The following is a 27,797-nucleotide window of genomic DNA, read 5'->3' on the forward strand; positions in this document are numbered from 1 at the left end:
CGCGGTTGCGTGGGTGCGTGCTGGGCATGCCGTCAGCTACGGTCAGCAAATACGCCTTCCGGCGACTTTTGAGCGTTGGATGCCTTGTCGTTGAGAGTCTCGGTCGGGAGCGAATCACGCGTGGTCTTGGTCTGGAGATCCCTGTCTTGGCGTCTATGAGGCGGAGGCTGAAAGGCTATTCGGTTGGTTTGTGGAAGCCTTGAGATGTAGTGGTCAGGGGTACCGCGACTTTCTGACTACGGTTTTGAGCTACAGGTGCAACTAGGAGAGACATGATCACGCTGACGTTCTGGCATGGCAGTTTGAGCTGAGGGTATGTTGATGTTGATGGAGACATACACAATTCGAATCACACAATTTTCCGCGCATCACCAACATGAAACCAGCGGAAATCTGTGTCAAATCTGCGACAAACTTTCTCTATTGCGAATACTGCTACCTCTCGATTCCCTCTTTCTTTTTTGTTTCTCCTTTTGTCGTTCCTGATGCCATAGCCCTCAATGTTTTGACACTTCGCATACCAGTACTTCTGCATGGTGCGGAATCCGAACATGGTTCCCTGAATCCCGGAAACCGAAAAGTCGGAAGAACATGAACCAGATCGTCTCTTCAAATTCCCACGCTGTCATGAGTTTGCACCCGCTGTGAACGCGTCCCATTTCCCTTGGAGAGTATGTGAGGCTTCCGATTTCGTCTGAACTGGCTTGTGTTAAAGTAAAACCGCAGCCGGAGAAAGTGGTCCGGTTTTCTCGTCGGTGGTCGAAATTCGGCTTCTGCGATGTGCCGTACTGAATGAGATAAGTCTTGGATTTAATCCGGCCGTCGTATCTTGCCATCAAAAGGCTCAGAAATAGAGCGCGGGGGCCTGGGGCCTGCATCATTCGAGTGAGCATGCCAGCGGTGTAATCACGACCCTCAGGCCCAGCCCTCAAACCTAGCGACATGTCGTAGTTGAAGGACCAGAATGCAAAATATTCGAACGCAATCGGCTCGTCGAATGCAACGCCCAGACCCAATTTCGTAGATCCTAGGTCTCTAATCACCTTGTTCACGTCCCATGTGTTGCGGGATACTGCTTGGAAGACTGTCAAGTCTTTCTGCGGAAGCACACCGAAGCTGGCATCCGCAATCCATGCGTCTGTACTGAGATACGTTCTCGCATATTCATCGGCTCTCGAACACGTCTTGGAACTGTCTGCAAGTCGTCTGTAACGACGTGTACCGAATATGACTGGCGCAGATCCCTCGGTCCGAGGGAAACGACTTTTGAACGCTCTCTGCACGACGCATCTCGACTCCTTGCAAGCTGTCCATAACCCAGAATCTTCTCCCATGAGGAGGATCTTGTCCATTTCGCCCAGCAGGTACCGATCCGGGTGTCGATCTATGGGCAACGTGGTAAAGTATTTCCCGCCACCGTCGTCGTCCTCTCTGTCTATCATGAAGTAGTGAATACTCGGCAGAAGAGGACGAACGGCGAGCTCCCATATCAGAAGTCTCAATTCAGGAGGGAGCTCCATCAACTGAGTAAACATGATTAGCTGAGATTTGAGCAGCTTCAGAGGGCAGACGTGAGGGCGTGTAGGAGGGAGGGTTCGTAGGTGGCGCTGAGGGCGTGGGGGCGTGGGGGCGTGAGAGCAGAATGCCAGAAAGGCAAGCAAGAGGGCAGGTGTCTTAGGAAGGAGGGCTACGCTTCGGTGGTAGCGTTGGGACGCTGGAAAATTGCCGCGTCAGGGCTCATCTCTTAAAAATAAAAAGATAGAGGTACCCACCAGTACATACTGTCACCTGTCCCTCGCTGTGCATCCCATATTTCTATCTCCGTTGCCGTCTTTTTAGGTTCTCTTTTCTGTCGTCCGTCTTCCCTCCTGTTGTCGGCTCCTGTCAATCCTGGCATATTTGGCGAAGGAAGCTTTTGCTTTTCCGTGCCCTTGAATAACGCAAGTGTACTAGGTAGATATTCGGAGGAACCTCCAGGTAGCTTTATCCATCTACCCGGATAGACAATCCTAGAAGAATGTACGCTAGAGGCATAGTTTTCAGCACTATGGGATAAACCTAATGTGTATTTGAACGACAGCTACATAGTTACGAACTCTGGGATAGTGCACTTTACGCACTCGATTATCCATGTGTCCTCATTCTTCGAGAGACACGAGCGATATTCACAAGCAAGAGCGAGGCCCTTTCGAAAACGGAGATATGAGGTTAGGGTTTGAAGAGGTGTTCTCATAGGAACCTTGGAAGTACCGCTCTATCTATGTCTGTTTTTGGGAGCCCTTTCCGCGCCCACCAAAGCCCCAGCCAATCTGGTTTGCCATCTTGACATTGACTCCAAGTTCGTCAGCATACGAATACACCAAACCTGGGTTCTTCTGGAACCAACGTCCGCACATGATGACGTCCAAACCAGACTGGAGAAACCCCTCTGCCATGGCACCCGTGCTGATTCCGCCGACCGCAGAAACAACCAACCTATCTCCGACTGCCCTCTTGATCTCCTTGGCAAAAGGTGCCTGGTAGCCAGGTCCAGACTTGATGCTCGTAGATTGCAGAGGATGGATACCACCGGAACTGACGTCGAGAAAGTCGACACCTTTCCCGGCCAGAATCGTTGCTAATTTGCAAGAGTCTGCAACAGTCCAGCTCTCGGGAAATTCTTCCTTCATGTTATCAAACCAATCCGTTGCGCTGATTCGAACGAAAAGGGGCATATCCTCTGGAATGGAGGCTCGTACAAGATCTGTGATCTCAAGGACTAGCCTCACTCTGTTCTCCCAGCTTCCGCCGTATTCATCTGTGCGCTGATTGCTGATGGGACTCAAAAATTGATGAATGAGGTAGCCGTGAGCGGCGTGGATCTCGACCACGTCGAAGCCAGCCCTGACGGCCCTCTTTGCCGCGTCCACGAAAGCCTTCTTGAACTCCTGGATTTGCTCAACCGTCATTGCTCTCGGCTGCGGATAGGCATCGTTGAAGCGCAGCGCCGAAGGCGCATACACCTCGTCAGGCCATCCACCAACCTCCGCGCTTGCAGTAGCGTTCATGTGCAGAAAGGGCGCCACGGTGCTGGACTTGCGACCGGCGTGGCTGAGCTGGATGCCGATCTTCTGGCCTTGACTGTGAGCAAACTCGATGATGCGTTTCAGCGGCTCGATTTGTCCGTCTTCCCACAAACCGATGTCTTGAGGTGTAATGCGTCCTTCCCGCTGAACTGCAGTAGACTCCATCAGGGCGAGACCAGGTCCGCGCTGGATGATGCCACCAAGATGTGTCAGATGCCAGTCAGTTGCGTATCCTTCCTGTGCTGAATACTGGCAGAGGGGCGCCAAGAAGAGTCGGTTTTGAAAGGTGACGCCACGGACGGTCAGCGGCGTGAAGAGTTTAGGAATAAGGGCGCCGGTGGTTGTGCTGATTGCGGTGCCGGAGAATGGATCTTGGAGCGGAGTGTAATACGAGACATCTTTTGCCGCTGGGTTGTCTATAGCTGGAAATTGAAGGGCCTCCGCGGCTCCGTTGATCTGTGACATCTTGAAAAGAAGGTAACGAGGAGCTGACAGTGACGAATCTGAATAGCTCCCGATACATTCAGTAGATCAGGGTTGACATTTATGAAGAGTCTGTATGATTTATACGGTTTTAAGATAGTCGTCAAAGCTCTCTGACTTAGTCAAATTCTCATTAGGCATCCTACGCATTCCATCTCGAAGCCGATGATACTCGGCGCATGCGTCCCGTCACCGAGCCGGCCGGATTGTGGGGTCTCGGCCAGCTCATCCGTGGTGCGAGCGACAGAATCACAGTGGAATTTCTGGAGTATGACCAATGGTCAGAAACTCTATCCGTATCTATCAGAAGAAGCAGAGATTCATTTACCACCGTAGCTAACAAATGCATGTCTGGGGGCTGAAGGGCACCGAGTAATGGGCTCGGTATAATGTCTGTTTTCGCCGACGGTCAAATGGACCCCTTGCCGAGGCATTGGGATAAGAGAAACCACTGGCCATCCATAATGGCTTCGATAGGCGCCTCACAGAATTGAATACTTGTTGTATTCGTCTTCTATGAATTGGCGTGAATGATCTATTGCTATTAATCCATTATTACTACTTCATCGTGTGCGTGGTGAAGTATAAGTCTAATGCACAGACTTACAGACAGTTGCTACATATACAGAAAGAAACAGCAGACATTATCTGAGACTCATCACGCTAGCTCAACAGGGCGAACTGTTCCCTCTACTTCTGCAGCACGAGTTTGTGATGATAATTCGACTGGGGGCGGTGATGTCTTGCTCAGCTCTATGGTCTCATGGGTGTGATCCCCTGAGAGTTCCTGCTTGTTATCGTAGCCATGTTGGTGAATGTTTCTCTCTCCAGCTGCAATCTGCGAGATTCTTGCTTCTCTTTTTTGCTTCCTTTTGCGCAGGCATACGAACAGCCCGCCACCGACGAGAGCGAGCACTACAATTATGACGCCAACCGCTGTCCCGGCGATCGCTCCTGTTGATAGCCCAGAGGCTTCTGTTTTGTTGTCTTGAGTCGGAACGCGCACCTCGAGCGGAAAGACGGGGTGATGGACTTCAATAGGGCCTTGATTTGGGAGATCTGTTAAAGGCACCTTCGTCCAAGACGTCGTAATAGTACTATCGCTCCGTCCCGTCGTCACGATGGGATAGAACCAGATGTCGGTCGGCGTACTGACAATGCTGTAGCAATCACGGGTGTCGGCTTTTCCTGTAGGTGGGTCGTAGCAGTTCCAACCGGGCGGGCAGCACCATACTTGGACGTATCGTTGTGAGCTTGTGAGGTCCAAGGTCTTGGTGCACGCCGCCGTCCAGTCGCTGATGCAAGCTGTACCTGGGTAGGCTAAACTGGTCACGTCATCTGAGATCAAAGACTTGTCAGCCACTTCTTTGTATCATTTCCATAGCCTGGTCTTTCTCACCGAAGTCGTCGAAAGGTTTGAAGATATTGGTGTAGGTTTTCGGGAAACATTGTGCCGGGAACGACGTTGTTGTTTCCTCCACGAACTGAAGGCCCCAGCAAATCGTCCGTGGCGTTACTTCGTTTGCTTTTCCTTCGCACCGAATTCCCTTGGGAATGATAGAACAGACGCTGTCTGTGGCAGAAAAGGGTGTCGTTTGGGGCGCCAACTCATAGACCCTCGACAGTTTTTGTCCTTTCGTAACCGACCAATGTGTCGTTGTCGCTGTGGTATAGACCTGCGTTGAACTCGCCATGACTTCGCGGCAAATTCTTTTTTTTTTGTGGATGTTTACATGAAATGAGGCGACCAAACCATGACCGTTGAAATAAAATCGCAAGACTGAAGGGCACAAGCTTTCAAAATGAATGCCGGGAGAATAACTTGACTTGAAGTGGAAAGGCCGAAGTATGTGCCCCGGGTCAGCGCTTACTGTTCTACAAATGTAACACCTCGAGAGACGTTGTCTGCAAAAGTTTTCGCATGTTGTGACCAGTCTTACTCAGCCAAGGACGTTGTTTTCTAGTCGCATATGTTGTGTACTATTGCAGCTGAATCAACGCAAATATTTGGGCAGTCTTTCGAGAACACCCGCCATGTCCTTCGGCTACCGAGATCGTGATCCTACGAAGCATCCCCGAGCCTTACAGCCTCTGCGCGGTAGAATGCTGGGGATGTATAGAAGAGGCCTGTAAGACTGCCATGTTATTGGATATGTATCAGAAACACGTTTATGGGGGTAGAGTCAGTAAATAAAGAGAAGGGAGCAACAAAACGTAAGTCTAAATGTCGCATTGTATGCTAAACCAAGCCGTAAATCACCTACCAAATACAGGCCCATTCCCCTAAACCAGAACCTTGGCCTCACTCTTCGGCCCCCTCTCTCCGAAAATCGTGCTTCCAACTCTGACCTCCCCGCTCCCCAGTCGAACGGCTCCCTCAAAATCCTCACTCATACCCATACTCAGCTCCAGCTCCCTGTCGAGCCCCAGCTCCTTGGTAACCAGATCCCTCTGCTCCCTCAGACACAAAAAGTCCTCGTTCTCGTTCTCGGGCGTCGTCGCCTTGCTCCGCGCGATGGCGCCGATAGTCATCAGACCCAAGAGCCTCAGCGACGGGCAGTCGTTCTCGACGGCGCGGCAGAGGGCGACCGTCTCCTCGCCGGGGGATGCGCCGGACTTGGACTCCTCGCCCGAGGTGTTGACCTGGACGTGGATGCCGAGAGGCGCAGCGTCCGGGCTGGAGGCAATGAGCTCTGCGCGGGAGGTGTTGAGGAGCTGGGCCTTCTTGAGCGTGTCGACGGACGAGACGCAGAAGAGGTTTGTAATCTTGGCGAGCTTCTTGGCGTGGGCTATTGCGCTGTGTCAGTCCCTCTCATTTATTCTCACTCTTCCTTTCACGTCTGCTTTGGAAGAAGTCGCCTCCTTATGAGAGATAACGAGGTGCTCTTCACGGGAATTTGGTCAACGTACTAGACTGCAAGCCGCCGATGAAGTGCCACTGGATACTCCTCGGCAAAAGCTCTGCCTTCTGCCCCAGTTCCTGCGCGTAGTTCTCTCCAAAGTGAAGCTGCGGCGGCGTGGCGTGGTGAAGCGCGAGGACGTCGTTTGCCGGCTTCAACTTGGATACGGCCACTAAGCGGACCTTGTCATCGTCTCGTCAGCGACTTTTCATTCATGGTTTGGTGGGGGATATGACACCCCGCGGGAAACTCACATTGCGGCCCGCTGCAACGGCAGTGACGCGCTCCTGCACGGCCTGCAGCTGCGAAACGAGCGCCTTTGCTCTGGCGGGATCGATCTTCATTTCGGGCTGGGCGTCTGTCATTGCAGGGGTGCGGGTTTTGAGGAAGTTGTTGACGAGGTTCAAGTTAGCGACGAGTGAGGTTGGCGCAGAGTCATGGATTTCCAGTGTCTTCCAACAGAGGCTATTAATGGTCTAACAATTGTGGGGCAACGGGACGGCAAATTTGGCAGAGATATGCCGGGTCTGTGTTAGGGCATTCTCTCAACTTCAAAAATGCCCTTTAAGTTACACGTCCGGCAGGACTTGACACTGAAAATGAATCCAGCGTTTAGAATTTTGCTTAATGCATTGAAGAAAATATGGATTCAGACATTACTATGTGTGAGATCTAACGCCGACGTGGGACAAACCCAGACGACGAAGATTCACGATGGGTGGTTTCAGTTGTTAATATTAATTGATTAGAAAGATGGCGGCGGACATCATAACTATACGAAGTAAACCTCTATTACAGGTTCAATTCAACTTGCAGCATATCTGCTCACAGCAGAGTACTATGCCTCACCGTTCCACCCCTCAAGAAGATATGTTGCTTCCCTAGTCTCAACGTCGATTGGATCCAGCCAGTTCAGTTGGGTAGTTGACGCTGGCCGACGAAACTTCTTGGGGTTCACGCGTTCCAGAGAGCTCCGTCATGGGTGACCGATGCTCGTCGATCGGAGATGGATATGACGGCGGGGGCGTATGCCGACGCACCGGGCTGACGGGGCTTATGTTGCTGACTTGATGCGATAGATGAGAAGATCCGTGGGGGTTATGGGCCTGGAACATGTGGTCTGCCGAGGAGTTTGGGCTTGCGTAGGCCGAGTCGTGACGCATCGCAGGTGCTATATGATGGCGGACATCGTCGTGGCTGGAATGAGAGCGTCCCTTCCGGAGCCAGAGCCACCACACCGCAAGTACCACAAGCGCGCCGACTGCGAATGATCCAATGGCAATACCAGCAACAGCGCCTATGGACAGGTTGGCTGAAGAGGCCTTGGCCTCTGTTTCTGCCTTGCTCTTGATGACGAAACCCCTGCTTTGAAGTTCGTTGTCGATGAAGCCCGGAGGACCGCCCGTCTTGGTGTAGTTCCCGGTCGGATCGACGATCCTCAGCGCAAAGTTTGGGTTATTCTTTATTGATCCTTCCCTGAGACCGTCGCTCTCTCCGACAAACCAAGTGTAGTAACCCTGGTTGCGGTTGTTGGCTGCTGTGTGTTAGCCGAAAGGAAAACGAAAAAGGTAAAAATAACTTACTTATGAATGAAGCCACTGGAACGCCCTCATCCTTTCCCCAGTGCACCAAAACAAGAGATATGTACGGCACATTCGGAACAACCCAAGTCAGTTGGACCTTTTGGCCAAGCGTGTATGTCGTATTGAGGTTCTGCGTGGTGATTTGGGCCCCCGTCTGGTCGAGTTCGAAGCTCGCGGGGTTAGTGAAGTAGTCACCGCGAGTGGGAGTTATGCAGAAACACAGCAGGCCCAGCAGCACTTGGCCGAGCCAGTGCTGGCGATGCGACAGCATGGTGGACGATTCCTGAGAGAAGGAAAACAATCAAGAGGATCAAGAGAGGGGCGGATCGGGCCTCATACATATGGTGCAGATTAGGCCCTCGCGGGGGGTTTTAAGCTCATCTCCTGTCTGCCTTGACTAGACCCAAAGAAGACACCATTCCAGAGACACAGGATATTTGGCATGGGTTTAGAAGCGAGGGTTGCATCCAACGATGGCCTGCCAGGGCCGGTCAATGGCTAAAAACCGTGCTGGACTGAAATTGGATGCTGTGCCGCTGAACTACAGCAACACGAACTTAACCGCTAGGGCCAATGTAGACAATACGAGAAGTTCTCGTCTGTAGCGGAAGATTAGAGTGGCAGGGCGAGGCGCAGTCATGTTGAGTTGCATCGTCTCTGACGGTGATATCGAGGAGTTCCCAAGCACTTCTGGTGATGTGGAGGTGAGATGGAGACCAAAAGGAACGAACACTCCCACGCCAGTTCCCCCAGACGATCCAACAGCCACAATGTGCCTGAGCCACGAGCCACTGACCCGCCCTTATCGGGAAGCTACGCAAGCTGTAAAGCCACACCACACGACTAAGGTAGGTACAGATCCCTACAGGCACTGAAAACGCGCCCAGACCTTTGGGGCGCGGGATGACGGATGACACTTTTGCCCAGCAGCTCCTTGGTTGGTTGGTTCAGATAGATGCTGTGCCGAGTGCCCCTTGCCGCCTACCGTGTCCAGACTCCAGTGCCTTGCCGTCGTCAGCGACGGGACCCCCAGCCCGAAAAAAAGGGATGAAAGGACGTTTATCGATGATAAGTCGTCAGCTCAATTTTCTCACGATCGCGTGCCTTCGCTCCTCCTCCTCCTCCTCCAAGCTCCCTTCGAGGCTCCCTTTTCTTTCGTTTAAGCTTTTTTTGCGTTTTCTCTTCTTTCCCAAACCAGCCAATTAGCCTTCGTATTTCTTTGCCATCCGCAGAAGCCAATTGTCCGTCTCATTGGCTTGGCCCTCATCAGAGCTCCCTGTCAATGTCCACCTCTTTTCCCAACTAAGCTTGGCCCTCTCCGACCCGAGTCGACCGGCCGACGATAGCCTCAATCGAACCTACCATCCCACCGGGTCCCGGCGCTCTGCCAAGCTCACTTTCTCACCGCCGCCGCTTCCGCCGCTGAGTCGGCCGCGAGACCTCGCCCATCATGCCGAAGCAACACATGATATTCGGCCGTCCCCTCCCCCGCTTCGGCACACGACGCATCTCATTCCTCCTCGTCTCAATCTCCATCTTCGCCGTCTTCTCCCTCCTCTTCACCCTGCCGAGCACCATCCCCTCCGGCCCGAGCCTGAGCAAGTACACCGATCACAAGTTCTCCATCCCGGCCGCCATCAAGAACCCCTTCTCCGCCACCAGCCGCCTCAATCCCTTCCGCACACCATCCCACGCACCCCCGCGCCAGCAGAACGACACCTATGGCGAGTCCTCCTGGTGGGCCGATTGGAAGTGGCTCTCCGTTCCCTTCTCCTCCTCCCTGACCCTCGACGAGGAGCGCTCTCTCCTTCCGCCCCTCAAGACCCGCCCGCCAATCTACTGCTACTATGATACCACCATCAAGAAGCCTGCCGATGCGAAGGATGCCGAGAGCGAGCTCCTCCTCACCTGGCGCCATGCCTGGTGGGCCCGTGGCTTCAAACCCGTCATCCTCTCCGCTGCCGAGGCCATGAAGAACCCCCTCTACGACGAACTCCAGCGCAATAAGGAGATGGACGCCGATCTCAAGACCGACATGATGCGCTGGCTTGCCTGGGACAACATGCGCGGCGGCCTGCTCGCATATCACACCACCCTTCCTATGGGCTCCCACGAGGATCCCCTCATCGCCTACCTCCGCCGCGGCGAGTACCCCCAGCTCACCCGCTGGAACAACCTGGGCAACGGCCTCTTCGCCGGCGCTGAGAAGGACGTCACTGCCGCCATCAAAGCCACCATGGCCAGCTCCAAGCTCAAGGAGACCAAGGACTTCGTCGCTGCTGCGTCCGAGGACACCTTCAAGATCGACAACTTCCCCAAAGCCATCGCCTACTACGACGTCGACATCATTCAAGACAAATACCCCAAGGTCGCCGAGGCCATCGCCGGTGACCGCGCCGCCGGTCTCAGGGGCCTGAAACAGCTCATCAACGCCCACCTGCACACGACCTGGCAGAACGTCTTCTCCGACGGCATCGCCGTCCTCAAGCCCCTGCCGCAGCACATGACACACCTCATCGACAATGCTTGGCATCTCGCCGACGACCTCTCCATGTGCCCCGAGTCCCCGATGCCCGGCTCCTGCCCGCCCAACAACCCCAAGTGCAAGCCCTGCGTGCCGGCCCAGTCCATGCACATCGCCACGCCCCCGCGCTACCGCAACACGACAACCCTCTACACGATCGGCACCGTCCCGCACCCATACACCACCGTCCTCCTCACGAACCTCAACGACAACATCGAGATCCCCTGGATCCGCCGCAAGTCGGACCGCGACGCCTGGCTGACCGCCATCACGACCGAGCTGATGGGCGTCGGTATCGGCTCCGAGCCCCGCATCCTGCGCTTCAAGGAAGCCGTCGCCGGCGAGTTCGCTACGGCCCACTCCCTCTGGCTGACCGCCGAGAAGGACCTGCCCAAGGACCTCGACTGGCACTTTGGCTTCGCCATCCCCCACAACGCCACCGACGGCACCTCCGAGACCCCCGTCCCCGGCCCCGAGCGCCGTCCGCAGCCCAAGCACGACGCGGCCGATGGCCCCGTCGCCTCCGAGGAGGAGCTCGAGAAGGAGCCGCCTTTGCTCAAGCGCGCGCGCGACATGGGCAAGACCAAGGACCCCAAGGACCTCGCCGTGCGTAGCGCCATCGAGGCGTGGAACTTGGCGGACACGGAGGCGTGGAAGTTTGCGAGGGCGTTCCTGGCGCGGAGGATCGTGGAGAGGAAGGAGTGGGAGGATAGCGAGAGCCAGTATGCCGGAGGCGTTGGCAGCGAGAAGGGACGGAGGCAGAGTTTGGGAGACCGCTGGCTTGATCGCGACTAAGATTGCCAAAGGGCCGTCGCGTCACCTGAGCGAATGAAAAGAGAGAAAATGAGACAGTGTTGATGATTACGCTGTCGTCGATTTCGTCGATTGTAGTAGTACGGTAGTACAGGCGTCAGGGGTGCCAGGATCGCGTGTGATGCTGTTTTTTTTGTCCCAGTTGGTTTCTGGTCGGGCGTATCACTGGAGTTTTAGAGTGTCATTTTCTCGTGTAGAATCGAGTCAAGAAATCCAGAAAAATCACGGACCAATGCCTCTGCAGCAATGTGTCGAATGGGGGCTGATGACTGTATTGTTTTAAATCATCCTCTGTTTTGTCCCCATTTTCTACGATTTTCTAACCCAGCCCATCTCGTCTTCGGTTCCTAAATTCAATTGACATCGTTTTAGATATGAGAAGCGAGATGTTGAATTCGCGCAAGGAAAGAGAAACACGGGGGAAATGTTCATTTCAGATCGAGTGTGCGCAAGACAAGTTGAGTTGCCTCCCCACGCTTTCTGCGGGCCACCTTTCCGCTACCGGCCCGCATCTACGCAGTCGTGTCACCACCCAACTCGCCGCCCAGCTCTCGAGCACTCGCCCCGTTCCTGCTGCCATTGGCCTTGGATCCGTTGGCGCCGTTCTTGATCGCCTGCGCCTGCTGCGGGGCGTTATTGCCACCGGCGGAGGATGACTCGGTGTAGGTCCTCAGAGCGGAGCGGGCTGCCTCGACGACGCGCTCAGCAGCCTTGAGCGCGTCTCTCAGCGCTTGGGCGGTCGGGTCGTCATTTCCAGAGCGACCAGAGTCGCGCTCGTCGAGGAGCTCGCGGATGTGGCCGTTGAGCCAGAGGCCTTCGAGCTGAGCGCGGGGCATGTCGCGTGCGCCGGCGATGCGGCCGCGGCAAGACGGGGTGCCGCAGAAGCAGTCGAAGGGCTGGGCCATGTGCCACTCCGTAGAGGGGTAGAAGAACTGTGGTCCGGTTAGTACGGAAGTGATGACCAGGTATATGAGTGAGGTTCTGGTTTCGCGGGACGAGGGGTTTTTCTCGGTCTCGGGATAGAATGTGGCGGATGTCAATCAAACTCACAGTCAGTTCGTCGCCTGGCTGGAGTCCTTTCGGGCCAGCCAGAACGTTAAAGTTGCCCGTGTCGAAGATCTATAAATAGCACCTGTCAATCTCACATATTCCCAGGATGACCCTGCCTGTCCGTGCTCGCGGTTCTGGGGACCTGGCGGGAGGGCCCAGGAAGATGACTGACTAGAGACGGTTCGCAGGAGTGGTTGATGTACAGCAGGTCGCTGTTGAGGTTGAGGTGTTTGTCCTTGCCGCACTGGACGGTCGCGTATGTTGGCTCATCTGCCAAGTTGCAAGGCGGGAAAGACATCTTTGCATAGACTGCAAAGGGCGGCAGAGCCACCTTGGAGAAGCTCTTGGTGAGAAACTCAGTTTCGCTCGCCTTGATAACATCCTGGATGTCCGGGTGGGACGGCTGGGTCCAATGGGGCGTGAGTGGTGCCATGGTTGTGAAAGATTTTGAAGTTGAAGTCGAGGCCGGTCGTCAGTCGTCTCGTCTACTAGATGTCGAACGAACAGGGTGCGGTCGCTCGGACTGTGGTTCCTGATTGTTGGGTCAGTCGTGTCGTCACATGTTGAGGGTGGGACATCACCAACGTGGGGGTCTGGTCCGAAGAATGCAAAACACTGGATGAAAATGTGTGAAAAAGAAATGTTAGGGATCAAAACAAAGCTTTTTGTGTCCCCAAAGCTAAGGTGTATATTACAAGTAGAAAGGCTGGTGTGTCGAGTGGTCAGACCGTCAGTTCGCACTAATTGGTCGGGGTGGTTGGTGGTTGTGGTTGTGAAGAGAGAAAAGAGAGTGTACCAGAACAAGCGAAGCATCGGGGACAACTCCAGGTGTTCTTGTACGGAAGAGGAGGGGTAAGCCGTCTGACATCAACATGTGCCGAGCTTCCCAAGGTTGTCCAAGGTTTCACGAGCATCATGTTGAGGGCCGCAGCCAGTCAGGAGGCTCAATTGTTGCTGGATCGCTCAATCTTCTTCCTCCCTCACATGCATTTGTGCATTGGGTTGCGGGGTGCCCGCTGGTGTTCTGGCGTTGCGGGGCAAGGGATGGGGATGAGCATTGAATTGAGAATCGGGTGCAAGCAATCCAAGACTTGTGAAATCCGTCGGTCCAGTGTCTCCGGCGCTGCACAAGGTCGTACAGCGAGAACAGAAGTGACTCCGGCGCGGACTGGCTCTCGCGGGTAAAAGAGAGGCTCCTTGAAGCCGGCCAATGACAAGAGCCCCGGCGACGAATCCGGTCAAAAGCGGCCCCTCTCCAGCCCCTGACGGTGCAGGTCATGTACGCTGTACACAGCCTGACTAGACCACGGTTAGCCTAGCTGCAAGTCATGATACAGGGTCGGAACGGGGGCCACGGGGTGTGGTTGCTTGAGGGATGCTCAATGTCTGCAGCGCCCCGAATACCCCTCATTGATTCTCAAAGATATCCCGTCTTGCCCCTCTTTGTGCGTTCTGCTGGTGCATCCAAACTAGTGTCTTCCTAGTGCTCCCAGAAGAGAGTGGGGGTCCCGGCTGTACTGAGTGGCAGTAAAATGGGTGCGGAGTACATTGGCGTCCATTTCCCCCTTTCTCCTAGCTTGTTTGGCCCGACGGCCGAGGATGATGGCCATTGATGACGAAGACCCTACTTGTTCGAGGTGGATTCTCCCGTCGCCGAAGCTTCCACCCTATGCCCCATGCCAGCAGAAGAGGCAGTGGTGGCATGCACGCTAGAAACAGAATTCCCGTCGACGAAGGCTGGGCTATTTGACTTTGCCTATTGCCGGCCTTTGCATTTGCGTCGTTTAGCTAGGCATCGTCAAGATCTCCGGCACTTGGAAGCCTGTCCCTAAGGTACCCAGGATGTGCAAGCCGTGTGTGTTTCGACGTTGCACTTCCCCATTCCTTTGAGGTAGTGTTCGACCCAAATGGCACGGTAAGGGTATGATCTTGGTACACAGACGGCCATGTTTGCCGCTGGTGGCCCGTATCGCGGAACACTCCTCCATTCCGGTTCTCCCGATATCTAAAGGCTGCAGTCGACCCTGGCAGAGAGTGGTGGTGAATACGTTAAGCCATTGTCCAGCTGCCAATTTATTGGCATGCCCCCTTGTACAACAACAAGAGTGTCCCATCCCACCAACACCAGCCAGACTGATGTGACGGTCACGCGTCCACCGCTCGGGCCGCCCTCACATCCCGTCCTCGCGTGCTCCATTACTGCGCCCGACTCCATCATCGATCGACGACAACCGTAGGACTGCCAGACCTCATCGACCGATTGAGATGATTTCGTTCGTCATGGACTGGTTTTCAACGTATCTCCGGCATCAATGGCGTGACGGTGGTGTCTGCTGCAAGCGGAAAGGATTTGTTCTCGGCGGAGGCAACATGTGAAGTCGGTAAGTGCGAGCAAAAAGACGGGGGGGTTGCGACGCGCGTGGGCGGCCTTTCGCCGGGTACACTGACCGGAACGGAGCTGCGGACTGTGACTCTCGGGCCAAGTTACCGCATGCAAGACCCGCCGAATCGGCTCGGTTCTAGCCAGGGAGACAACAATCGGTCTTGCGGCAGCATGGCTCTCCCTCAATAAGTCGTAGACGAGTCTCGAATGACGGGCATCCCGGTTTCACTCAGTTTCCCCCATATCAGAGAGCGTAAAGCGGATGGGTCGATGTCGTCCCGTTCAGGCAGTTGTCGTCCATTTCACGGGCCGCTCAATCCCAACTAGGATCCCTGTCGCCGTTTTCATGTCCCTGTCGTTTCAGGACGTAAAGCTTGATGACAGGCTCCAGTTGAGGGGCGGGAATGGCGAGCAGCTTCCAGCGAAGCTCAGCTCCAGCGGATAAACACCTGTCAAAACCGCAAATTCCTGTCCAATCTGTCCAATTTCCGGCACATCTCCCGCGGCGCAGGACTGCCCTGCCGAAGCCCAACGTTCAGTGGCCCCGCCCTAGTCGATCTGCCGCTCACCGAACCCAACCTTGACGGCCTGCCTGGTCTAATACGTTCCCACGCTGCGCCCTAGCGTTCGTTTTGAGCTGATGCCAGCGGGGCAGTCGTCTGTTGTGATACAAGAACCCCTAATGAAGCGCGTGCGCAGGCCGCATGGGCGGCAGAGTCGAGCTCGACACGCCATCTGGACTGACCGTCTTGTGTTCCGCCGTCTTTCATTATTTGGTCCCGTGTTTGGTCATCGTCAGCTGGACGGACCAAGCAGGTTTTGTATCCCTGTCCGTACCCATGATCCTCCGTGATATGTCCCTGATATATAAAAAGAAAGTGTGACAGGTGAGAGCCTGTGCGTAGCTCGACTCCTAGTAGACTTCAGGTCGGGGCCTGTCATGTCGGCAAGACTATGAGGGGTTCCTGGGAGGCGCCCGCCAGCAGCCCACCGCCGCCCGCCGATTGTCTTTTGCTCGCCTTCGAAGCTCATCCTGGTGATCAAAGTATCAAGAGGTTTCATTGCTGCGAGCCACGTGCTCCTTCGGCAGAGACTCCCATAGGAGAACCAAGAAAACATCCTTCCCGTCCCTACCGTCGGGTAACTTGGAAGCTTGGGAGGGCCTCCGAAAGGGCTGTGAGCTCCGCATCCAATCCCTCCCACCGCTCGAGCGTCTTGGGCTCGCGAAGGTGGGGTGGGGTGGCATGGCAAGGTAAGGCAGGGCCCTAAGAAGCCCTTTAAAAAGATGCAGATTGTCATCCTCCCTGCCTTGATGGCGGTCTGTATTATCCCGTTTGTCTTTGTTTTCTCGATCATTCGGCTGTTGCAGTATTGAACCAACGCTCGTCCGCACCGGGTCTCTGTCTCGCTTTCGTATGGCGCCTCTTCAACGTTACTACCCAAGAACATATTTAGACTGGTGCTGGCTGGACAACCAGACGCAGCAAATCATGGGTATCAGCGGCCTTCTCCAAGATATCTCCCGCAACATGCAGACGGCATCAGCATTTGCTCCACTGCAGGAGGGCGACAAGCCACGCCCCAAGCCCCAACCTGATCCTCCGGTGCCTGTCCCCGACAATCCAGACGACAGACAGCGGGTCTAGGATCCAACTATGGACCAACAATTCTGGGTGGTAGTGTCGATTCAGCTCTGTGCCGTCCTTCTGGATGCCGATTAGGATAGTACAGAGTTGGGTCATCTCCCACAGCTCCGTCTTCTTGCGCTGTACGACAAGGATCGACTATACGGCGCTTCGTCTCTGGTTTCGGTGTTTCCAACTCGTACGATACGACATGCCAGCACACAGAGCAGTCTCAAATCCAAATAGCAAAGCCATATGGCATTTTGACGGAATTGCGGCAGGCTCACATGGGGACGTCAACCTCCTCTGGGATGCTTATGCTTGCCAGCTCAGTTGGGCCAGTTTGTGAGACATCCCTGCGAGGATCTGCCGACTACTGCGCAGGGTAGCATGCACGGCATCCACCTATTTCCTATTCAGCAACAAGAACCAATGTGGTCACTGCCCGTTGGCGTTTTTCTGGGTGTTCGAATTTTTACTCACAAGGATCTGGTATCTGGGCTCGCAGCCGAGGATGAATGCGCGGTTTCCATGTCTCTCTTTGGATAAATCGACTCGATATGGACAAAAGATATTCAACAGTAGTGATTTCCCACCCTATCGGACTGTACGCGTGGAGTGGGGAGAGGAGGTTGATGTAATGGCAGAAACTGAAGCAGGCTTGGGGTGTCGATGTTGCCGTGCGGAAGGACGGCAAAGCTGGAGGCTACCTTATACCTACCTAGGTAGATAAGGTAGCGAATGGAGCAGCTATGGCAAGATGCGTTGGCAGAAGCGGAAGGAGTATTCCTAATGGCAGCTCATGTTTTCTCGCTTATCGATCCATCTACCTAAGGTACATAATGGCAAGGGCACTGCAAATTTCCCGTGCCTTCCCTTAGCCAACGCAACGTCGTCGCCTAAGTAGGCCACCACCTTCCTTGTCTTCCGTGTTTGTCGATCTGAATTAGTGGGTAACACCTTATATTGACTTCGTGGTTCCTCCCTCCCATTGACTCCAGGTCTGGGACCTAAAGCTTCCCATGCCTTTCTTCCGTGCATCTGAAGAGGCAGTTGCTTCAACAGCTTCTCCAGTTGACTGGATCTCTTGATGTCTTGTTGAGACTGCTGATTACTTTGGGTAATCGTATGCTAGTGAATAGTGTGTGTGTTAGCTTCCCAACAACTAAATCAGTCTTGAGCAGTCTAGAAAGAATATTCATCGATGACACAAAGGAGTGCTGCAAAGATCGTTGTCCCCAACCCTCACAAGCTATAGTGCTGCAGAAGTCTACGCCTTTGAAAGACCTTCGTGCAATTGGTGCCAGTTGACGTTGTCGTATTGGATCACAGAATGTCTCATTTCATCTGTTGTTTCTGTGCCAGAAGGCTGGGTGCTATTTAGTGAAAGCGTTTGCAGCATCCAGCCCTGTGTCATCTTAGGTGCAATTAATAGAAAGAAGTTAGTCACAGTAAGTCCATAACTTCACTATTAAGCCGGTCCAGCTGACTCCTTTCACCCTCCTTCCAGACCGGCGCGCCAAGTAGGCACAATTCACTCCTTCCTTCACTTGTCCAAACAGTAGCAAGAAAGACCACGAAATATACGGTTGTGCTTGCCCTGTCGGCCAGGTTCTCGTTCCTCTTGCCCTCAACGATATCTGTTGAAAATTCTTCACTCTCAGCCTGGCATCACACCTTCCCACCTCGTTCTTTCTTTCTCACCCGCACCTTCGCTTCTGGAGAGGACTTGCTGCCCTCTCACCTGTCTGATTGATCGTTCAAAGTCCCCAAATCTCCTCGCGTACTTCTTCTCCTCCCCTCACCCTCACCCACTCCCAGTCTTCTCCCAACACCACCCACCTCGACCCTCACCGTCGGCCTCACTTTGCTTCACCTCAATTTTGGAACGCGGCAGCTTGCCGGAGAGACCATTGCTCGGTCGACCTTGGTAAGTCTATTCGTTTCCTGTTGTCGCTGGCATCTTCTTTGCCTCTGTCAATTTCCATTCCAAGCTGCCCCCGTCGTCATCCATCGTTACATTTCACTATTTACCTGGACGGCGCTCTTCCTTGTTTCTTATCTTGCTCATTCGTCTTGCCGCATCATTCTCATAAGCTTACCTGGCAGATCAACCAATTTCGCTCACTGTAACGCCCGTCGTTGTCACCATCGTCCTTGTTGCCGTAGCTCGGCTTCACCCATCTTCGTCCTCTGTCGTCCGGAGATACTGATGGCTTCCCGAAAGTACACCGTCGACCAGCTCTTGGCCTTAAAGGGCTCCAAGCAGGAGCTGTCCATGGAGAAAGCGTTGTTCGAGACAACCAAAGACAGCCAAGTCCTCTGTGCGTACCTATCGCTGTCATTTGTTGCTATTATGCAAACTGACCGAAGTTTGCAGCCCACATCATGAACCACAGAGTTCGCTACAGAAGAGGCCTGCCTTCCTTGTCCAGAGCAGCCAATGCCGAGGCCCGCAAGTCGTCTTCTACGGAATCGGAGACTGTGCCCATTGTCAAGACACAGGCTCCTCCTCAACTCCCCGAGCAAGCCTTTGTCGCCACTGTCGCCGCTGCTGATGCCAACCAGCTCGATGGTCAGGGCAGCCGCCAACTCGACGGACAAGATGCCGAGCCCGAGATTCTGGCCCCCGAGCCAGTATCACAGCGACCGACCCTGCCTGACCAGAAGCGGAAAGGTTTCGAGCAGTTCTACGAGGCCGTACGATCTCCTACGCATGTCCGCGTGACTGCTGGCGGAAGAATTGTACCCAACACTCTTGATCCCTCCCACTCATCGCCCACTGGCAAGGGCAGCAAGGAGAGACTTACAGAGAACAATGGTCAGTTGCCTTTCGGTCAGGCTCAAGCTCCCAACATGCCATTCCTTCCTGGTCACCCGATGATGGCTCCCATGCAGCCTGGTATGCCGGCGATGCCGATGCCTATGCACCCCGGCTACCTCATGACACCTCCCTTTGGCGGCCAATGGTTCTTCCCTCCTCACCCCATGATGCCTATGGGCATGCCGTTCCCTGGCCCAATCATGGGCCCTCTTGGCCCTGTTTATCAGCAGCAGCCTCCCCCTACGCCCATGACGGCCGGCATTCCCCAGACCGCTCCCACCCCGACCCCCACCTCTGGTGACGCCACTTCTGACCAGTACCTCTCGAGCATTCGACCTAGTATCATCACAAAGAACCAGCTCGCAGGCCTCCGCACCAGTCTCAAGAAAGCTGAGGCACAGCTGGCATACAATCGTCACCAAATCGATGAGCGACACATGGAGGAGTACGCACGCCAGCTTCGGGGGGATATTCAGCACTTCGAGCTCAAGCTCAAGGGGGAGCTGGCTCGCGAGGCCGGCAACAACTTGGGTCGTGAATACTCGGCGGACAAGACTGAGGACAGCGCCGACGCCAAGACCAAGAGCGACAGCGATGACAAGCCGAAGCCTCGCAAGAGGGAGAAGGTCAAGCTAACTGTCGACACCTCTTTCAAGCCTTCTCTGCTGCCCTCTGCGGCTCTGGCTCCCGTCTTCCAGCCGCAGGCTGAGAGTATCCGTGAGACTAGCGTATCGATCCAGCGAAAGACAGTTCAAGACAAGCCCAAGGATGCCTTCAACGGTGGTAGGTACCACGGCCCCATTCCCGCCAATTTGGAGGAGAGCCGCTATCTTTCCATGCCCCCTACGCCAGCCGACGACGCGTTCTCCAATTTCGCCCGTGATAACGCGGGCCTGGGACTGCCCTATCTTGTTGGGGAGGTGCCTTTCGGACTGGACCCTAGCCCTGATCTTCGCGACTACATCTACCATCGCTCTCTTACGCAAGACGAGGAGATGGCCAAACACCTCTTTTGGACCGATGCCCCCGTGCACCTGCGCAAGAAGTTCCCCAAGTTCGATGGCAAGGACTTCTACCCAGTCTCTCCCGAGAAGCAGCCCCGGCCCGAAGGAAATGTCGTCGAGAAGCTGCCCACGGGAAGACCCGAGAAGGACTACGGTTTCTCGCTGCCTGCCGCTACTGACCTGGATCCGTTCGCGCCTCTGGAGCCATACCGCAATGTGTTGAAGACCAGAACCGTGTCGGCCCGCGAGCGCGACCAGAAGCGAGCTACAAAGTCGGATAATGTGACTTCTCCCATGAAGCCTCGCAGTGGCAACAAGCTTCGCCCGGTAGCTTACTTTAACAGCCAAGGTGTCGAGTCGAAGGATAGTTCCGGCTCGTCTGACCAGATTGGCGAGACGGAGTCAGAACGGGCGTACTTCAACTCTTGGTAAGTCAGCTGTCATTGTCTCTCATCACCACTTCATTTGGCCTTTCCTGTGCCTTCTGTCGTCTCTCTGTCTTCTATCACCTCCGTCTATCTTCGTCGAGATTATCGCTGACACATTGAAGCGTTCGCGCCTGGTCTGAGCGAGTGACTGCCACTGCGGCCGCTCTTCCCGGCGCCGTCACGTCAGAGAATGCCCAGGGTTACCTTCCGCAATACTCCATCGGCCACGCTGCCGCTTCACTTTCTCCTGCCATTGTCAAGGCCGCAGGACAGCCTGTCCGCTTGTCTCCTGCTAAGGCAAATGACAATGACAATCTTCATGCGGCGCTTAGCCGCCTGGCTATCTCAGCCGATGGTCGGCCCGAGAACCAGCCTCCTCATCGTTCCATTGTAAGTTGTTTGTGGATAGACCACATCGAGAAAGACACTGACCGTCGCGCACAGCAAATCAAGTAAGCGCATCACATCGAACGTTGCGAGAAATTGCTATCCAATGTATGATTATGAAGTGCGTTCAGAAGCCCAGATCAAGGCATGATTTCAAGTATTCAGGGGTGTAATGACGAATTATGGTATGAATACGATCAAAACGAATGGCAGAAGGACAAAAACAGATGCAATAGAGAATTGATATACTACACGGTCAAAAATGCCTTGTTCGTAGAGTGTCAGAGGCCAAAAGCCAACTTTGCTTGGTATTCAGGAATGGTGAATGAACCCGTCCATCAATTGTGATTACGATGTTGCTCGAGCGCAAGCCGGTTGATGGGACAGTGCGAAGGTAGGGAATCTGCCCGAGATACGACGAAATGCACTGTATACATTTGCGATAAGCGAGGGGCGGGGTGTGCTACGATAAGGATTTTTTTTTTGCGCCTGGGAAAAAAATTTGGGTGGGAATCGCTCTTGGAAGCATCGGTCCCATCGTCTTCCACAGTTGGTCCCGACGGATTGGAACACGACAAGCACAATGTCGACTCCAACTCTTGCCGAGAAGCTGGACAAGATCCGGTCCCCCGGCCTTCAGAGCCAGAAGAGGGTATGTTTTGCTCGGGTCATTCTTTTCTTGAGGGTATGTCACTGACCGACGTCAAGACCGCAGTAGTCCTCGAGGCGGTCGACACGACATTGAAGGAGCAGAAAACTGAGCCTACACCGACCGGCTACTTCGCCGCCCTTTTGGCCCTTCTCACACAAGCCGTCGAGAGCGGCAACGTTGCCTCCGAAACAACGACCTCCGTTGTCTACCTGCTCGATACCGTTACCCCGTTTGCGCCCCAACCAATCCTCCGAGCGAAGTTCACCCAGATCCTCACTTCCCTCGCCCCCGTCCTCCTCCTCGAAGATGCCGAAGCCCTACTTCTCAGGTCCTCCATGGGCTGCCTGGAGTCTCTGCTGCTCGCGCAGGATTCCGCCGCCTGGGAGCTGGGCATCACCCAAATCGGCCCCCGAAGAGCCGTTGCTGGTCTGCTGAACCTTGCCCTCGACCATCGCCCGAAGATCCGAAAGAGGGCGCAAGAGGCCCTACGCAAGGTTCTGACGAACCCGCCTCCGAGTCCTTCGCTAGATCACCCGGCCGCCGACATGTGCGCGCACACCGCTCTTGCGAACCTAGAAGATTTGGCCACCAAGGCTGCGCAGGCCAGGAAGCAGAAGAATGGAGCCGAGTCAGCGCACGATCCCGCTCTGATCCACGCCCTCCAGCTCATCAAGACCGTCGCGTCCTCCAGCGGTGGTTGGCCCAGCAAGAAGATTGAGTCTCTGTGCGAGCTGCTCCTGGGTATTTCCAGATCAGGCAACGAGTACATGACTATGGCCTCTTTTGAGATCTTTGAGATGATTTTCGAGGGCATGGCCGATGAGGTTGCTTCGGCCAAGCTCCCCCGACTTATGGAGATCATTTCCGAATTGCGCCCTGCTGCAAACGACACCCAGCTTATTCCGCCATGGCTCGCAATTCTTTCAAGGGGCTACGACGTTTCTGCGCAGCTTGAGCCCGAGGATGTGTTTCAGAACTTGCCCGAGATCTTCTCCATGGTCGCCCAGTACCTGGAGTCTTCCGCCCACAACATCCGTGTCTCTGCGTCTGAGTGCCTAGTCTCATTTCTTGCAAACTGCGTTCCTAAGCAAGTCATCCTCGAACCATCCATCTACGACGAGAAGACTCTGGACAAGATTGCCAAGATTGCAGAGACCCTTCTTAGCGTAAAGTATCAGCAGGCTTGGATGGAGAGCTTCAATGTGTTCGGAGCCATGTTTGATTCCCTGAGGTGGCGCGCTCACCCCATGATGCTCAACATCACCAAGGCCGTTGGCGATCTTCGTGGTAGCGATTCTTTCCAGGGCAAAAAGGAGGCCGATGAGGTCATTGGAAAGGCCGTCCGCGCCATGGGCCCTGAGGCGGTGCTCTCTATCCTTCCCTTGAACCTGGCCAAGCCTGTGAAGGGCCAGCAGGGTCGTGCGTGGATGTTCCCCATCCTCCGCGACTACGTCAGTAACACCAACCTTGCTCACTTCCGCCGCGAGATGGTTCCTCTGAGTGAGCTCATGTTCCAAAGGGTCCTGGACCATGGTAAGGCGGAGAAGACGATGGAGGTCAAGATCTTCGAGACCCTCGTGCAACAAATTTGGGCGACTCTGCCGGGATACTGCGACCTTCCCCTCGACCTGACTGAGGCATTTGACCAGGGTTTTGCCGAGCTTCTGGCCAACATTTTGTACAAGCAGGTTGAGTTGCGCCTGGAGGTTTGCCGTGCGCTCAAGATCCTTGTTGAGTCGAACCAGGCCATCGCCTCTATTGAGGACGCTGAGGAAGACCTCGTCCTTCAGAGCCGTGTCTCCAGGGCCACAGCGAAGAAGAACCTGGAGCACTTGGGCGGGTTTGCGGCCAATATGCTGGCTGTCCTCTTCAACGTCTACACGCAGACCCTGCCCCAGTCAAGGGGACCTATCCTACTTACTATCAACGCTTTCCTGAGCGTCACTCCCGAGAAGGAGCTTGTTGAGACCTTTGATCGCGTCAGCAAAATGCTCGCAGCGGAACTGCAGCAGACTGCCGAGCAAGAGAAGCCCAAGCAGCAGCAGAAGTCCTCGGAACAAATGCCGTCAACAAGCAACACGCTTATGGACCTGATCATCACTATCTCGGTCTACCTGCCCCGTGAGAGCTTCTCTGCTCTTTTCGAGATCGCCGCCGTCATCATTTTCAAGGAAAACGAGCCGCAATTGCAGAAGAAGGCCTACAAGCTGGTTCCTCGTCTGGCCGAGTCCGAGACTGGCAAGCTCGCCCTCCAAGAGCGCACCGAAGAGCTGCAACAAATGTTCCTCAACAGTGCTGAGAAGGTCTCCGCTCCAGCTCGCCGTGAGCGTCTGGGCGCCCTCTCATCTCTCCTCGCCTTCATCCCCGACACCTCTCTTCACTTCATTCCCGCAATCCTTAGCGAGGTCGTCATCTGCTGCAAGGAGAACAACGAGCGCGCCAGAGAAGCAGCCTATGACCTTCTCGTCCAGATGGGCCAGCGCATGGAGGCCGCCAACAACGCCACCATTGACAACTCCAAGGTCCCGCACATGCCCGCCGACGCACCCGCCGGCAAGGCCAACATCGAGGAGTTCCTCACCATGGTCAGCGCCGGTCTCGTCGGCAGCACGCCGCACATGATCTCCGCCTCCATCACGGCCCTCAGCCGCGTTCTCTACGAGTTCCGTCGTTCCTTCAGCACAAACACCCTCGCCGACCTCGTGCAAACAATGGACCTCTTCCTGACCTCCAACAACCGCGAGATCGTCAAGAGCGTCCTGGGCTTCGTCAAGATCTGCGTCGTCAGCCTGCCCTCGGAGCTCGTCATCCCTCGCCTGTCGAGCCTGATCCCCAATCTCATCATCTGGGGCCACGAGCACAAGGGCCACTTCAAGAGCAAGGTCCGCCATATCCTCGAGCGCATGGTCCGCAAGTTCGGCTACGAGCTTGTCAACCAGAACTGCCCCGAGTCCGACCGCAAGCTCATCAACAACATCCGCAAGACCAAGGAGCGCAGCAAGAAGAAGAAGGAGACCGCCCGCCAGGCCGGCGAGGAGAGCGACGACGACGGCGACGCCCGCCACGGCCGCAAGTTCGACAACGAGCTCGACCAGGCCCTCTACAGCAGCGACTCGGACGGCTCTGATGACGATGATTCCGACGACGGCGAGGGCGCCGCCGCTTTCAAGGCCAAGCGCGGCAACCGCAAGGGCGGAAACACGTACATTGTCGAGGACGAGGACGAGCCTCTCGACCTGCTCGACCGCAACGCCCTCGCCAACATCTCCTCGACCAAGCCTGTCAAGATGCGCAAGCCGGCACGATCCAAGGCGAAGATGGACCTTGACGGCAAGCTCATCCTCGGCAAGGACAGCGACGACGAAATGGAGGTCGACGGCGGCGCCGGCGAAGGCTCCGGCGTCAACGCCTACGTCGCGGCGCTCAAGGGTAAGGACGTCGCGCGCAAGGGCCGCGGCGGCAAGCTCAAGTTCAGCAACAAGCGCGGCCAGGACGACGAGGACATGGAGGACATGGACGAGGGCGACGCGGCTGCGGTCAAGGCGCAGGTCGATAGGAACAGAGGCGGCGCCGGTGGCAGGCCTTTCCGCGGCGGTCGTGGTGGCCGTGGCGGTGGTGCGCGTGGCGGACGTGGTGGCAGGGGCGGTATCGCCGCCGGACGCAAGGGGCTTGGTGAGGAGAGGAGACGGGGCCCGATGTCTGGTGGTGGTGTGAACAAGGGCCGCGGCAGAGGTGGTGGCCGAAGGTAGTGGATACGTCTGGTATATATGTGTGTTTTTTCTTTGGGATGTACAGTCTGATTATACCCGTCTAAATGAGGTAAAAAGCGATCCCTCTTTTTCGAAAAGGGTCTTTCACGTGGCGTCTTAACGGCAGGTAGAGAAAAAGAAGAACGAAATTGGTATTTACAAACGAACGACTCGTGATCCCATCTATTGCATGCATGACTTGCAAGTTTGTGTTTTATCGTAGCACGGTTTGATTAGAATAAAAGAGAGAGATAGAGATTGAGAGAAAGAAGTCTCTGTTGCGACTTGCGGCCGGCTCAAAACCCAGACCAGGGGCTTCATCTTTTCACATCGTTATATAACATGCATTGAAGCCCATTCTCTTTGCATAAAACACGCGGGGGGACACATAATACAACAACCCCACGAAGCTCCCGAGAAACCAAAGGCACATCGTGATTCTAAACGTACAACCCAAAACTCCGAACCCAGTGGGTGGCTGCTGCTGCCGATGCTGCTGCTTCACCTGAACTTGCTGAAAATAACGGCGACAATAAGGAGAACGAGGATCGTGATGATGGAGATGGTAATCACCCGATTGGTAGCCATCCTACAGCGTACCGGCGTTAGCATTTCGCAATCATTCCACTGCAGTAGATGGGGAAAAGGACGATATTTACCTACGGGCCATCCCCCGCAGTGTCTTGACACTGCGGTCCACGTATCCCTCGCTCTCAAGGAGGCGGTCATGGGTGTGCTGGATGGTTTCGCGCTGGCGGTGCAGGTCAGCGAGGGTACTGGCGCCGATGGACTCCGTCTCGTTGGCCAGAGCCTGGGAGGCCTTGAGGCGCTGAGTGGAGCGGTCGAGACGGTCGGTGCCGTTGAGCAGCTGCTGGCGCTGCTCGAGCTGAACGTCTTGGCCGGAGCCTGATGGGTTGTCGGTATAGCGAGCACCGAAGAGGGCGGCGCGGTCGTCGGCAAGGGAGCGGAGCTTGCGCTTCTGGGAGTCGATGTCGGATTCGTGGTTGCGGAAGCGGGCGTTGATCTTGGAGCGGAGGGTCGTGGGGATGTTTGCCTTTTCGAGGCGCATCTGGGCGAGCTGTGATATGTCACTGTTAGCACCCTCAGGACCGACTTGCTTAGGGTTATGGGGTTCGCAATTACAAGCTCATCTGCCTCCTCGAGGGCGCGCTCTGCGGAGCTGAGAGCTGCTTTGCGCGGCTCACCCGAGAGCTCGGGGATCTGGTCGAGCTTCTGGACCAGGTCGGCCTGGACGAGCTTGAGCTCGGCTTCGTAGTCGCTGAAGCGCTCAGAGCCGGGCTCGGTCTCGAGAGGGTTGGACATCTTGGGCGAGTGCTGCGTCGAAGTCGGCGGTTTCGAGGATGATCAGAGGGCTCGGCCAAGCAAGCGGGAGAGATGGTGTTCGCCCTCGACGGCGATTAGGAGACGGCGGGTACCCGGGATGGAGAGCGGAGCGCCTCCTTTATGGACTTCTGCGTGTAGTCTAACGGCGAATGCGGATGTCGTTTCGTCGGAAGTTGAGTTGCAAAAACAGAAAGGGTTGTCGGGAACGTTGGTGTTGTAGGAGCGCTGGAACGGCCGGATGCGATCAAAGGGTGGGATGGGGGGCGAGCGATTGCGTTGTTGGAAGGTCGAAGGTCGCAAGTAGCATGCGTAAGTCTGGACCGGCCTTGGCGACATCATGCTCCCGAGTGGCTGGTGCTCCAATGGGGTCTGACGAGGCGCTCAGGTCCACAGTGGCTAGTGTCCAGCCGGTGCCTGGAGAAGAACGAAGCCAGAAACACGTGACCAATCTGGACCGTGCACCGGCTGCTGGCCCCATCCGCTGCAGGCTTTTAATGGCAGTTTGGCGGCGCAAACGAAGTTTACCCCTTTCTCTTCTTTTTCCTTCAAGTTGATTATACCCCCGGTTCGAGGAAAACCGGCTCTGCGTCGACTGGCATTTCGGTGCCTGACGGACGTCGAGTTGAACTTAAGCCGGGCAGAAGGATGGTGGGTGTCTCCTTTCGGGGGGATGCTTCGTCACGTCGCTTTTAAGAATTGGGAACTCGATCTCACGTTTTCCGATCCCGTTGAGTGCTCGACATTTTTCATCGTAGACAATTGTTTGAAGTCTCCAAATGATTTGTGCCTCGTAGACAAGCGACATGGACGCTGCTACGGTAGAGGAACTGCCGCGTACGGCTCGCTCTTGGCCTGAAGTTCCCGCGGTGACCTATGTTTGTATGGGTATTCCGCTGGTGCAGATCCCAAGCATAAGGTAACCGCAACATGGAAACTTCCCCGTTGAGACGATGAACTTATTGCCAAGAATCACAAGACAAAGT

The 27,797-nt window shown here is 55.2% G+C and overlaps 8 protein-coding genes across 8 annotated transcripts; 3 read left to right on the forward strand and 5 right to left on the reverse strand.

The window, feature by feature from the left end:
- Positions 1-2,258: 2,258 nt before the first annotated feature.
- On the reverse strand, positions 2,259-3,530 carry COL26b_008514 (uncharacterized protein; the record flags this gene model as incomplete). The annotated part of the gene is made up of 1 exon (XM_053181272.1): positions 2,259-3,530. One exon carries the CDS (start codon positions 3,528-3,530, stop codon positions 2,259-2,261), a length of 1,272 nt encoding a protein of 423 aa, XP_053034776.1.
- A 2,301-nt stretch (positions 3,531-5,831) lies between these two features.
- Positions 5,832-6,813, reverse strand: COL26b_008515 (uncharacterized protein; the record flags this gene model as incomplete). The annotated part of the gene is made up of 3 exons (XM_053181273.1): positions 5,832-6,337; positions 6,459-6,630; positions 6,703-6,813. The coding sequence occupies 3 exons, from the start codon at positions 6,811-6,813 to the stop codon at positions 5,832-5,834; spliced, it is 789 nt and encodes a 262-aa protein (XP_053034777.1).
- A 522-nt stretch (positions 6,814-7,335) lies between these two features.
- Positions 7,336-8,302, reverse strand: COL26b_008516 (uncharacterized protein; the record flags this gene model as incomplete). The annotated part of the gene is made up of 2 exons (XM_053181274.1): positions 7,336-7,982; positions 8,032-8,302. 2 exons carry the CDS (start codon positions 8,300-8,302, stop codon positions 7,336-7,338), a joined length of 918 nt encoding a protein of 305 aa, XP_053034778.1.
- A 1,179-nt stretch (positions 8,303-9,481) lies between these two features.
- On the forward strand, positions 9,482-11,350 carry COL26b_008517 (uncharacterized protein; the record flags this gene model as incomplete). The annotated part of the gene is made up of 1 exon (XM_053181275.1): positions 9,482-11,350. The coding sequence occupies one exon, from the start codon at positions 9,482-9,484 to the stop codon at positions 11,348-11,350; it is 1,869 nt and encodes a 622-aa protein (XP_053034779.1).
- Positions 11,351-11,880: 530 nt separating this feature from the next.
- Positions 11,881-12,851, reverse strand: COL26b_008518 (uncharacterized protein; the record flags this gene model as incomplete). The annotated part of the gene is made up of 3 exons (XM_053181276.1): positions 11,881-12,300; positions 12,419-12,487; positions 12,591-12,851. 3 exons carry the CDS (start codon positions 12,849-12,851, stop codon positions 11,881-11,883), a joined length of 750 nt encoding a protein of 249 aa, XP_053034780.1.
- Positions 12,852-18,638: 5,787 nt separating this feature from the next.
- Positions 18,639-21,220, forward strand: COL26b_008519 (uncharacterized protein; the record flags this gene model as incomplete). The annotated part of the gene is made up of 4 exons (XM_053181277.1): positions 18,639-18,750; positions 18,807-20,682; positions 20,805-21,072; positions 21,209-21,220. The coding sequence occupies 4 exons, from the start codon at positions 18,639-18,641 to the stop codon at positions 21,218-21,220; spliced, it is 2,268 nt and encodes a 755-aa protein (XP_053034781.1).
- Positions 21,221-21,652: 432 nt separating this feature from the next.
- COL26b_008520 (uncharacterized protein) lies at positions 21,653-25,470 on the forward strand (the record flags this gene model as incomplete). The annotated part of the gene is made up of 2 exons (XM_053181278.1): positions 21,653-21,721; positions 21,778-25,470. 2 exons carry the CDS (start codon positions 21,653-21,655, stop codon positions 25,468-25,470), a joined length of 3,762 nt encoding a protein of 1,253 aa, XP_053034782.1.
- Positions 25,471-25,971: 501 nt separating this feature from the next.
- On the reverse strand, positions 25,972-26,793 carry COL26b_008521 (uncharacterized protein; the record flags this gene model as incomplete). The annotated part of the gene is made up of 3 exons (XM_053181279.1): positions 25,972-26,059; positions 26,130-26,548; positions 26,614-26,793. The coding sequence occupies 3 exons, from the start codon at positions 26,791-26,793 to the stop codon at positions 25,972-25,974; spliced, it is 687 nt and encodes a 228-aa protein (XP_053034783.1).
- Positions 26,794-27,797: the final 1,004 nt, after the last annotated feature.

This window comes from Colletotrichum chrysophilum (assembly GCF_026319265.1).
Source record: "Colletotrichum chrysophilum strain AFK26 chromosome Unknown scaffold_75, whole genome shotgun sequence".
Classification (NCBI taxonomy): domain Eukaryota; kingdom Fungi; phylum Ascomycota; class Sordariomycetes; order Glomerellales; family Glomerellaceae; genus Colletotrichum; species Colletotrichum chrysophilum.